Source organism: Protomyctophum bolini (genome assembly GCF_963924005.1).
Source record: "Protomyctophum bolini genome assembly, chromosome: 16".
NCBI lineage: Eukaryota > Metazoa > Chordata > Actinopteri > Myctophiformes > Myctophidae > Protomyctophum > Protomyctophum bolini.
The window spans coordinates 22,504,337-22,515,691 of record NC_137877.1 but is presented as its reverse complement, the minus strand read 5'-3'; the positions used below and the strand labels follow the sequence as shown (position 1 = coordinate 22,515,691).

Below are 11,355 nucleotides of genomic sequence, written 5' to 3'. Positions count from 1 at the left end.
CACATTAACCCTGGCGTGCATCCCTATTTTGAGCAAAAAATAAATACAAATAATAATCATTGTGAGCCTGTTAGAATGGCTACTTTTATAGTTGTCATACAACAATACTGTAAAGGGCTTAAGCATTAGCACCAAAGGTCATTGGCAGCACTAATTCTAATTGATATCAGTTGAGAGTTGAAAGGGCGTTAGTTAATGCCATCAAATATGCATGCCTGCATGGTGGTTTGTTGTCGAGCATCCCACACCATTGTAGCCTACTTTACTAAAAGGCCTCTCCCTCCATATGGTGAAGGGGTGCGAATCACTTGACAAACTGCTAAGGGTTGGCTAGCCAACTAAACAACTTTACATTTTCTCTGCTTCTCCAGGGAGTACATCTTTTCTCCTTCCGAGTGGGAGGCAAGCGATAAGAGGCTGGCTTTATCAACAGCAGTTTCTATGTCACCACAATAACCAAGGCCTTGCTTTATAGAAATGACTGAAACGTAGTCTCTTCATCATACGCTCTGTATAAAAAAACCCACTGGTTCTAAAGGTGTGGTCCATTTTGTATAGTCAGAGTTAGATTAACACTGAGGATTTTAGAGTGTAGACTTGGGTCCCGGAGGTAAGAAGAAATGGTGGTCTGTGGACTAAATGTATGGGGGCCTTTGAAATGAAAAAGGTTGAAGATCACATAAATGCCCTCTTTGCATTGAAATAAAAATTACTCACAAAAGGGAATGGACATAATTGAAAACCAGGGGGATCTGTTCAGAGGCCATGGAGATGATTAACGCGGGGGACATTCGTTCTGCCGTCGCCAGTAAAAAGGACACGATCCTAATTATCGCAGTCGGAATCCAGTCCAACGTGCTCCTGCGGGCAGTATTTCTCCTCGGGACTCTTGTTCTTCTTGTTCTTCTCCCCCATGATGATGGCTGCCAACACCGTGATCACCACGGTGACCGTCAGGATGAGGACGGTCACCGTCTCGGCCACGCACAGCTGGTCGTCCACCTCGACCATCAGGTCGCCCTGCAGCTCGGCAGGGTTTCCGCAGCGCAGCTTGTGGTAGTCGTCCAGGAACAGCCGGCGCACGCTTGCCAGCTTCCTGAAGATTATGTAGGCCCGTCACAATTATTACATAATCGCCTGATCACAATTATTTGAGCTAACCGCAATTATTTTTGCATTATCGAAAAATGTCCTTAATTTTCCAAACTTTTTTTCAAATATAGCAGAAATGGCAGATCTACAAGCTTAAACAATTTCAAGTTCAACTATTTCCGCTATTTTGTGGAAAGAGAAAATTATAAAAAAAATTATTAAAAGTATCAGTGATTTCTTTGTATTTTTATCATGTATATTTCATATCTGCTATGTGCAATTTGCGATTACAAAGTCTAAAAGGCAAACTTAAAATACAAATTGTAGCGTTCCAATGGTTAATGAAAAAACCCCACAATGAAATCGTTAATCGTAATCGTTCCTGTGGAAATCAAAGGGCTAATACTATATGCACACAGAATAACTCTTCCTACTTCCGGGCAGCTTCCCTACTTCAAACGTTTTCATTTCAAGGTCCCCCATAACTCTGAGAGTGTATAAATGCAATGTGTATAAATGTTCCATTTATACACTCTCAGAGAGTTACAGACCCATACGGCGCCATTTGGAACACACTCAAGGACGCTTTGAGACCCACTGGTTTAGCAGAGTGTTTCCAGTGAGCCAACATGCACAACAGCAGCACATGTACTCACTCTGTTTAACCAGAATGGAACAGAGCCTTCATTAGGGCCCAAGTTCTTTCCAAAATGGCGTGTCCATAGAGCCCATTGTCAACTTAAAATTGTAACCGTGACAGCCCTATACCTGAAGACTCTCTACAGGTCACAGTCACAGTGCATGCCAGGGCCTGTAAAGCCTACTTAAAGACTACAGGTCGCAGTCGCAGTGCCAGGGGTTGCAAAACCTATACCTGAAGACCCTGTGCAGGTCGCAGTCACAATTCCAGGGGTTTCCCTCCAGGAGGATGTGGACACTGGCCGTGGGGATGCTCAGCAGGGTCTTGAAGTGCATGGTGGCCATGTGGTTGAAGCGCAGGTCCAGCATGGCAAGGCTGGAGAGTGGTGCGAAGGCGCCCGGCTCGGTGGAGTTGATCCGGTTCCACCGCAGCCTCAGCACCTGCAGGGAGGGTTGTCACAGTTATTGCATAGTCATCTAATCACAATTATTTGAGATAATTGCAATTATTTTGCCATGATTGGGTTAGGGAAAAATAAAATCTGAAATACGCGTCACTTTGTCAGAAATCCAACACGTGACCCGTTAAGATTATAGTATACAATTTATAAAAAAGCCAGTAATTTCTTGGTATATTTCAATTATTTATCTGCCCTGTGCAATTCTTCATCACGAAGCCTAAAAGGCAAACAGAAACATAATTTCTATTCATAATGTTCCAATTTTCAATGCCAAAAACATAATTAAAGCGTTGATTGTCAACTTAAATGTGTAATGGTGCCAGCTCTATACCTCCAGGGAGTGCAGGGTGGAGAACAGGCCCATGTCCAGCATGACAAAGCGGTTCCCGTCCAGGTGGAGCCAGCGCAGGGCCGTCATGCTGCCCAGAGCCCGGGGCCGGACCACACTGACCAGATTGTAGCTCAGGTCCAGCCTCGCGAGGTTGTCCAGGTTCTGGAAGGTCCCACTCTCCAGGACCGCGAGACGGTTGCGGGCCAGCGAGAGCTCCACCAGGGAGTCCAGGCCCAGGGAGAAGCCCTCCCCCAGGGCAGAGAGCTGGTTCCGACTGAGGTCCAGCTTCTGCAGGCTCTGAAGGCCGATGAAGGCCCTGTCGGCCACGGCCGTGAGGTTGTTCTCTTTCAATAGCAGCACCCTGAGGCTCCAGAGAGCCCCGAAGGAGCCCGGGCGGAGTTCTGTCAAAAGGTTCCAGGACAGGTCCACGTATTCTGTGTCGTAGGGGAACTTGCCGACTGGAGTGGAGATATTCCCACCTGAGCAGTTGACATATTTTATGTCTGGGAGACAGTTACAGCCCTTATAACAAGCTCTAACTGCCCCAGATAGAGGCATGAAGGCATACTGGAAGAAAAACAGCCAATAGGGGAAAGCAATCATGCCTGCAACGGGAGAGAGAAAAAGACAGGAATCATGTGTTACACAAACAAATACCAGTATACATGCAGCAGTACTGCAGTGTGTTGGCATTGTGTTTGACGTAGTATTATTCCACAAATAAATCCACATCTGTTCAGTTCAGACTTCAGAAGGACGACATCCCACACAAACAGTCATCCCTGCTTAAGCCTTCACTTATCTCCACTTTAAGGTGTCAACAACAGCAAGGTGACAACGCTTGCATGCTGAACTGGAAAAATGCCAGACACACCGGCTGTCAAAAGCTACAATGGAAAAAAAAAAGAACAAAAGGAAGAACAGAAAATTATAATGATTTTACTCAAGTGTCGTGTGAAAAGACCTTTACCTGTTATAGCTCCGTAACTCTCGCTGTGATGATCCTCACACCAGCATTTGTCTCAAGTACTGTGCGTGCGCACAACAAGCGGCAGACGCAGCAGACGGGTGAGGCCAGCTAAGGTCTCTGTCAGGAGCAGAACTGGGGGTTGTCGGCTCGCCTGTCCTCTTGCTGCCAGCTGCACACCTGTCGACAGGTGAGGGCCACTCAGACGATGGCTCTCTGAATAATTCACAGGTTGTGGCAGGAAGGGAAACAAGTGTGTGGTCACACCACACCAGCAAACATAAGGAGACTAGGAAGCACTGGGGCGTAGTGTACTGTGCACTACAGTACACCGTGTGCTGGAGAAGCCATCTCCGTGCAGTGTTCTGAATAGAGATGCACCGATACCATTTTGAGATGAGATGATGAAGACTTTATTAATGCCGTAAGGGACATTGAGGCCTTACAGCAGCAAAATGTGATAAAATAAATAATCTACAAGACAAACAAAAAAAAACAGACACACATGGATATAATCACGCAAGAACAGGGACGACACAAGACCATATGCATTTAGGGAGAGTGTTCTCCCTAAATGCAGTTGTGCAGTCGGATTTCTCCCTAAATGGCAGTTGGCATTAAGGGAAGTCTGTACCGCTCTGCTTTCATCAGCGGGAGAGTGAGCCTCTGGCTACAGGTGCTCACCCGCTTCTGCAGCTCGCCATGATGGGAGGGGTTTCTACTTGCTGATATATGTATGGCAGTGGTTCTCAAAGTGAAATGACTGACTACTTGACCAAGACAGAAGTTAAAATATTAACTTATAACAATAATAACAATAAACAGTTTAGAATTAATGAATGAGTGGGTTTAGGGAACGAGGCCTATAGCCACCTTGTTGTCTTGTTATAGCTCCCCAAGCTGTAAAAGAACTGTGCCCCGGGTTGAGACAACGAGGCTGCAACATCCCAGAGACCTGAGTTTGAACCCCAGTTTGAACCTGGCTGGACCACTTTATCCCTCCGTGAGCCCCATAAACCATTTGATCCCAAGGTTACACCGGCAGACATTCTCAATCCAACAACTTTATACTTTCATCTAAAAGTCTGGGCCTTCCATAAAAGAAGGAGAGGACGCACAGTTGCTGAGGCAGGTAGCAAGCAGAGTCCTTTCCATAGAGATGCGTTGTTAAAGCCCCACAGCGGTTCGGTGATGGAGGTGAGGGACACGTCATTGCTGCCGAGGTTCATTACTCAGACGCACTGCGAGCTGGCGATGCTCCCGAGAGTCAGAGAGGCGTGAATATCCCTCTAGAGAGTTCCCAAACCCCCCCGTGAACCCCCCCAAAAAAGAATCCTATTTTAACAGGGGACCCCCCCCCCCCCACCACCACCACCTGGCTCACTTGAAATTGTAGGAATTACATTTAGTTGGAATCTGTTCTACAGATAAATATTGTGAAAATAGTCGATCTTTGCGTTGTGAGCTTGGATATGCTTTTTTCTCAATGTTTGCATCATTCTGACAGTTTTCAAAAATAGCAGACCTACAAGCTCGTAGCGCACCACTCGGTGGCGCGCTATGAGCTTGCAGATCTGCTATTTTTCAATAGCTAAATTATAACATAATGTTTAAAACACAAAAAGGGGTTCCCGCCCAAAATGGGTTAAATAATTTAGAAATATACCCTGTGTATACTATACACTCATACCGTATGTTGGTTTGTTTACAATTGAGTGATAAAACAATGTTGCACATTAAGCTAATCATGTGGGGACCCCCCATAGGTCCCTAGTCCTAACCCCCAGTTTAGGAACCAATGCTCTTAGAATGGGAGGCAAATCAGGGGATGCCACAGTAATCTAAGTGTAATCTTATGTCATTATTATGAATGCAATAATAACCTCTCTACTGTATGAATAGATTCTCTACATAACTTATTATCCTGTCTTAATAGCCTACATATAACATGAGTCATATAAGCACTGCCCTGCCAGTATAATGCGGAGCCATCAAGATTTAAGTCTGGTGACAGCTAGATGGCACTGTTGCTGTTCTGGATGCTCTTGATTTAAAACCATGAGCTTGATGTGAGTAACTGAACTGAAGCTACTTGGACAGGCAGGGTGTAGCTGTGGGCAAGTTGAACCTCTGAATAACAGCCTTTTAAGGGCAAAACACAAACCCCCAAAATGACTTGTGTTGTGGTGTGTGAACAGGTCGTGTTCTTTTATTTATTTATTCTTTTCTAGGCCTATAGTAGTTTTACCTGGGGTGACTAGACCATGCAGTGTGCCCATAGGCTGGGAAGGAAGAGAATGTACATGGGGTAGAGTCCTCTCTAAATCGTCTCTGTTAACCTCCAGAACTGTTAATTTCCAGGATTCAAATAGAAAAATTGTAAAAGTAGCATATCTACAAGCTCGTCGATCGAGCTTGTAGATCTGCTTCTTGAAGCCGTGCTTCAAGCTTGGGGATCTGTTTTGATGCTTGTGTATGATCAAATAGGGTGTACATTTAAGAAGTTAGAAGTTAGAATAATAATGGAGATGGGAGGTTTCTGCCCAACAGCAACGATATACTACAAGAAAGAAAGCAGCTAAATCCAGACATACTGATGTACTTCATGATCATGTTATCATTGCCAAAATAATGATACTTAATGATCATGTTATCATTGCCAAAATAATGATAACGGAACACAATTTGTGCCAGAATTGGTCCAAAAGCAAGGATATCAGGTGTAAACAGAGATGTGTTACATTAACACTTTTGGTAATACTATCTTGTGAAATTATAAAAAGATTATGCATTTTCAGAAATGGTTATACAATATACATCCATATAGGAGACGTTAGCTTTATACTTTTGATAAACAGTGTACACACAATGGTTTGTATTCCTTAAGGTGCTTGTATTCCATTTGACATCCTTCTCCTGTCACAGCAGCTCACAAATCTCGCTGCTGTGTTTGCACATTGTTGTACTTCAACCCAACAGATATGGGAGTTTTTTGTCATGTTTTCAAACTCTCCTTGAGTGATTGTAATCCGTGTAAAGTACATGTCTCTGATGTCTTGGTACAGTGGGCAGACGGTTAGGAAGTGCAGCTCAGTCTCTACCTGGTTTTGTGTGCAGTGGGCACACTCCAAGGGAGAAGTAAATACATCTGGTCTCTTTCTCTCTGTGTGTGTGCTACCACGGTGACTATACTTAGAATACATTATAATTGGCTTAATATTGATGATTATTATATTATGAAAGCTTTTTTAAAGCTTTTCATAGTGACTTTAAGGTCAAGTATAACACTTCATAAATGCTGGAGACTTGATGACATTTTAGTTTTTACCTGGATCATAGTATATCTTTCTCATAGTTGTATAATACAATACAATTGTATAATGCTCTAATCACTATGTTTCACACTATTTACAATCATTTCGGCTTCAGCTTTTGTGCTAGCATCTCTGACATGTCACCTTTGATGTTTACTGTATACTTCAATTAGGTTGAACTCGCTTTTAGGCCATGGATTACAGTAAAACAATAAAATAACAAAACCAATGACAACTCCAGTGCCAGGCCTCCAGTCCCCAAACCTGATTCTCCAGGGTGGGATGTCTGTCACTTCACATAAAAATAACAGTACCGATGCATTTGTAGAAATATACAAGGATTAGAAAGACAACATAAATAAGCTTCTTTCATCATACTGTCTGTCGGGTGGAAACTTTGTATGTCCAAAACACGTACTTTTTATGATTCAAAATCAAAAACATCAAAAGTCCACAAGCTTAAAGCTTGCGTTTCAAGCTTGTGGATCTTATACATTTGATGTTTTTGTGTGATTCTGAATGGTAGTATGAATGATCAAGTAGGGCGTTCATTTACAAAAACAAACAAAACAAACAGGTTCCTGACCGACAGCAACAATACGTAGGTTCCAATTACAACATGTTCAGAATAGGACTCCGAGATAAGATGGCTGCCGCTGTGCTCGCATTCTGAATGCAAGGATCCATTTAAACCCTATAACGTTGCTGTCGGGCAGAAACCTCTTTATCTCCATACTATAACTATTTGTGTTCATCCATAAATTAACGGCCTACATGATCATACTACAGCATCAAACAAAAGCATGAAAAATAGTAGATCTACAAGCTCGGAAGCGCGGGTGAAACGACACATTTTGAGCTTGTCGATCTGCTACTTTTGCTATTTTTGAATCCTGAAAAATAACAGTTTTGGACATGAGGTTTCCACCCGACAGAGACGACATACTTAGTCCTTAAGGGCTTTATACTACAGGTGTCCTCGTTTTCGCTCTACACGAAATACCAGATCTACACGCTCACAACGTGTTGCAAATGCAGCACTTTATCAGCTTGTGTCGGCTATTTTCGCTAAATGATTGCCCCAGAATATACATACTATATCTTACAATGTGTGTCTCGTACGTACAGTATGTACAGTAGGTTGGATACACGGTTGTCCAGAACTGCCAGAAAAGGCCCTGGTCAGGCTCTGCCAGTAGACCTAATGAGCCTAAGTCCCCACACCTGTGCAAGCCAATTGATTGCCATGGCAAACCCCAGCCTCATTCCCCACACCTGCCATTTGATTACTTAGTCAGTCCACTTTTCAGTCTAAACTGACTGTGAAAAGTGGACTGACTAAGTAATCAAATCAAATCTCAGACATTGTTCACACATTCTCGTTTACCACTGCACAGGACTTACACAGGTGCTATGACAACGGATATAACTGTTATAGCATACTAGGGTGGTGTATTCCTGATTTTCATTGTTCCTAACTTACATCATTCCCAAATAGGCTGGTGCCCGATCGGCACTGGTCTAGTGTTATTAATGACAGATGGTTTATCGCTATATGTGTTTGAACCTTTAAGTTATAGCACGCTATTTCATTCAAACTCTGCTACGATTGAACTTGTACACTCATATGGTACAACACAGACCTCGGGCTTAATAAATGTATACTTTGTCGCACGGCCATTCTAACAAAGTGATTTATACTACTTCATCAAACAGTACCGTATGACATGAGTAGAAATGGACGCCCAAACGCGCCAACATCATACAGTACACCCCGACAACAACCGTTGACCATCACCGCCAGCGATTATAGAAAGAGACAGAAAAACACGGCCGGACAAATGATGTGTTTTCAGGTTGTTGTGGTGTGACACGGTGGCATGGCTCTCTGTCATATCTGCTGACAGGTCATATAATAGGGTTATTGATAATCTGTCACCTCCAGCCCCTTGGACGTTGCGGCGGTCATGCATGATAGGTGAGTGATAGGTCCTCCGGTTCCACATTCCCTGTGTTCTGCATGACATGTGTGGGGCTCAGTTGTGGGATCGGGTTTCAGGTGACTTTCAACATGAAATGAGACTTGGCTCATTTCCTTGATGTGCTGGCTGGCTATACCCTTACTCCCTGAATGCAATTAAGATATAATATAATATATATATATATATATATTTCTTAACCCCTTACTTTATCATACAATAGTGTCGCACAAAAGTAGTAAAACTAGCATTGTGACACGTTTAGAGCTTGTAGATCTGCCATTTTCATTATTTTTTTAATGTTTTTTAATAATCTTCAAAAATGCAGGCTACATTATACTAGTAAGACTGAGGGCGAGAAGCGACCTCGCCAGGTCGCATGCACGCATCCGCCTGGTGACGGCAGACTGCTGGGTGAGTGCTGGCGCTTTGGAAAATTGGCATGGGTCAGATCAACATATGGAATGAATTCTCTACTGGCCATATATGGAGAGTGTATTGAGTGTACAGGGTTTGATGAGGTCAGATCAATATGGAATGTCAGAACAGGTCAGCTCCATATTGTAAGCAGGGGTGTCTTGAGTGTTCAGGGTTTGATGAGGTCAGATCAATATGGAATGTCAGAACAGGTCAGCTCCACATTATGTAGATCTAAGCAGGGGTGTCTTGAGTGTACAGGGTTTGATGAGGGCCCAGGTAGGGCTGGGCCTTAATTTTCGGGCCTGTTGAGACCTCTAGCTTTCGCCAGCTGCCGGGCGCGGCTGCACTAATAACTTTGACTATGAGTCAAAAGGGATCATGATCATTGAAGAGGAAGGACGGGTGGGGAGGATCAACATATGTAATGTCAGAACTGGTCAGCTCCATATATGGAGATCTAACCTTCAGAAGGTTGTTGCCGGTTTTTTGTTTTGTCTTTGAGGGGCGCTAGCCCCTCCTATATACAGGTTTAATGTTTTGTAAACGCCATTGACAATGAAGGGAAAATGTACGTCATATTGTGCCTCATTATGTCATAATGTCTCTTTATTGTTAATGGCGTTTAATGTTTGTGTTGGCACCATTTACATCACCATTACATCACCATATCAACATGAGTTAGACTTTAATATATTAGCCCCCCTATATACTGCAATCATGTATTCTGGATTCTATTTCTTGTACAATGTTTTAATGTGTTTTACATAGGTAGAGGCCTCGTATAAGCCCCTTGGGCTTTTTGCCCCAACCTAGCACTTTCCCCTTTTTAAATGTGTATGTTCATTGTATTGTTTTTATACTGTGCTGAATAAATAAATACAAAAAAACAACTAAATACTAAAGGTATGAAGGGAGGGACTGCAGGGAGGGAAGCGGGATGGGTCCCACCCAGTTACACATCCTCCCTGATAAAGAAGGCCCGCACGAGCGTTTGAGGAAAATCAAACTATAGGGCAAGGGATCAGGGAGGAGTTTTGCTCAGAACAGGTTATTCTGGTTGCCATTGTCCTGCCTACCAGTAGGCTAGTAGGCTGCTAGGCTACATTTTCCAGCCTCACTGTGGAGACATATACCATTGTAGATATAAAGTAATTAAATAAACACTGTATGGTGTCAGATGACAAAATAACATAACCTTCATCCACAACAGTAATGGTTCTGCATGCCCTGTCCGTTTTTATACCCTAACTTGTCCATTCCACCGCGGGCCGTCAGAAAATGCTTCCATTGTAGCCTTGCAGTGCGTTGACTGTCAGATGTCAAATAATTAAATACACGCTGTATGGTTTCTTTGATTTGGGTGTCAGCTGACAAAATAACATAGCCTTCAGCAACATTCCCAAACACATGTATGCTCTGCTCTCTACCTGTCCTCAAACAAGCATGGCTAGTGTAATCAAAATAATAATGGTCTGATCGCATACAGACAGATCCACGTCGTGGTACGGACACAGTACAACATAACACTGCTATTTATTTACTGTGAAGAGAACACATGTTTGACTGATCACTCGTCACTCTCGTGGTGTTTTTCCGTCTCTCTGGTTCAATAAGGATATGTCCACATGTCTTCTCGTCAAGTAAGATGTAAACATTGAGAATACCGCCATCGATCCAGAGCCATAGAGTAGAAGAGTTGTGAAAAAATAAAGATAGAAGAGAGATGGAAGATGGTGTACTGCCAGTGACAGGGTACACACCAGCGTCACTGACAAGCAAAAGTAAGAACTACAGACTGGCAGCCAAGTAGCCTAGCATCCTACTAGCCTACATGTAGGCAGGAAGATGGTGCCCAAATAAGAAGCCTACCGAACGGGTCACTGATCCCTCCCCCATAGCTCACCTGACTCTGGAAAATACTTTAAACCGCTGTAGCATTCAAAGTACCCTCACCTATACTGCATTACAGCTTGGCATGGACTTTGTACTGCTTTGCAGCGGAAACCACTGCAGAGTGGGGTGAAAACAGCGTGTGTCATAGGCTCTTCAGTACCATCTAAGAGGCTTTTAGTATCATCACCCCAACAATAGACACTTCCGTCCCCTTCCGTCATCTGTAGCCAAAGGGCTACAGATCAAAAAGATCAAATGC

General features: G+C 43.4%; 1 protein-coding gene across 1 annotated transcript in view; it reads right to left on the bottom strand.

Moving 5' to 3' along the window:
* Positions 1–825: 825 nt before the first annotated feature.
* LOC308330867 (uncharacterized protein) overlaps positions 826–11,355 on the bottom strand; it is a gene marked incomplete at both ends in the record, with an annotated part of 39,569 nt that continues 29,039 nt past the window's right edge. The window contains 3 exons of the mRNA XM_080785941.1: positions 826–1,096; positions 1,967–2,172; positions 2,524–3,128. Coding sequence (XP_080642067.1) covers positions 826–1,096; positions 1,967–2,172; positions 2,524–3,128 — 1,082 coding nt within the window. The remainder of the gene's footprint in view (positions 1,097–1,966; positions 2,173–2,523; positions 3,129–11,355) is intronic.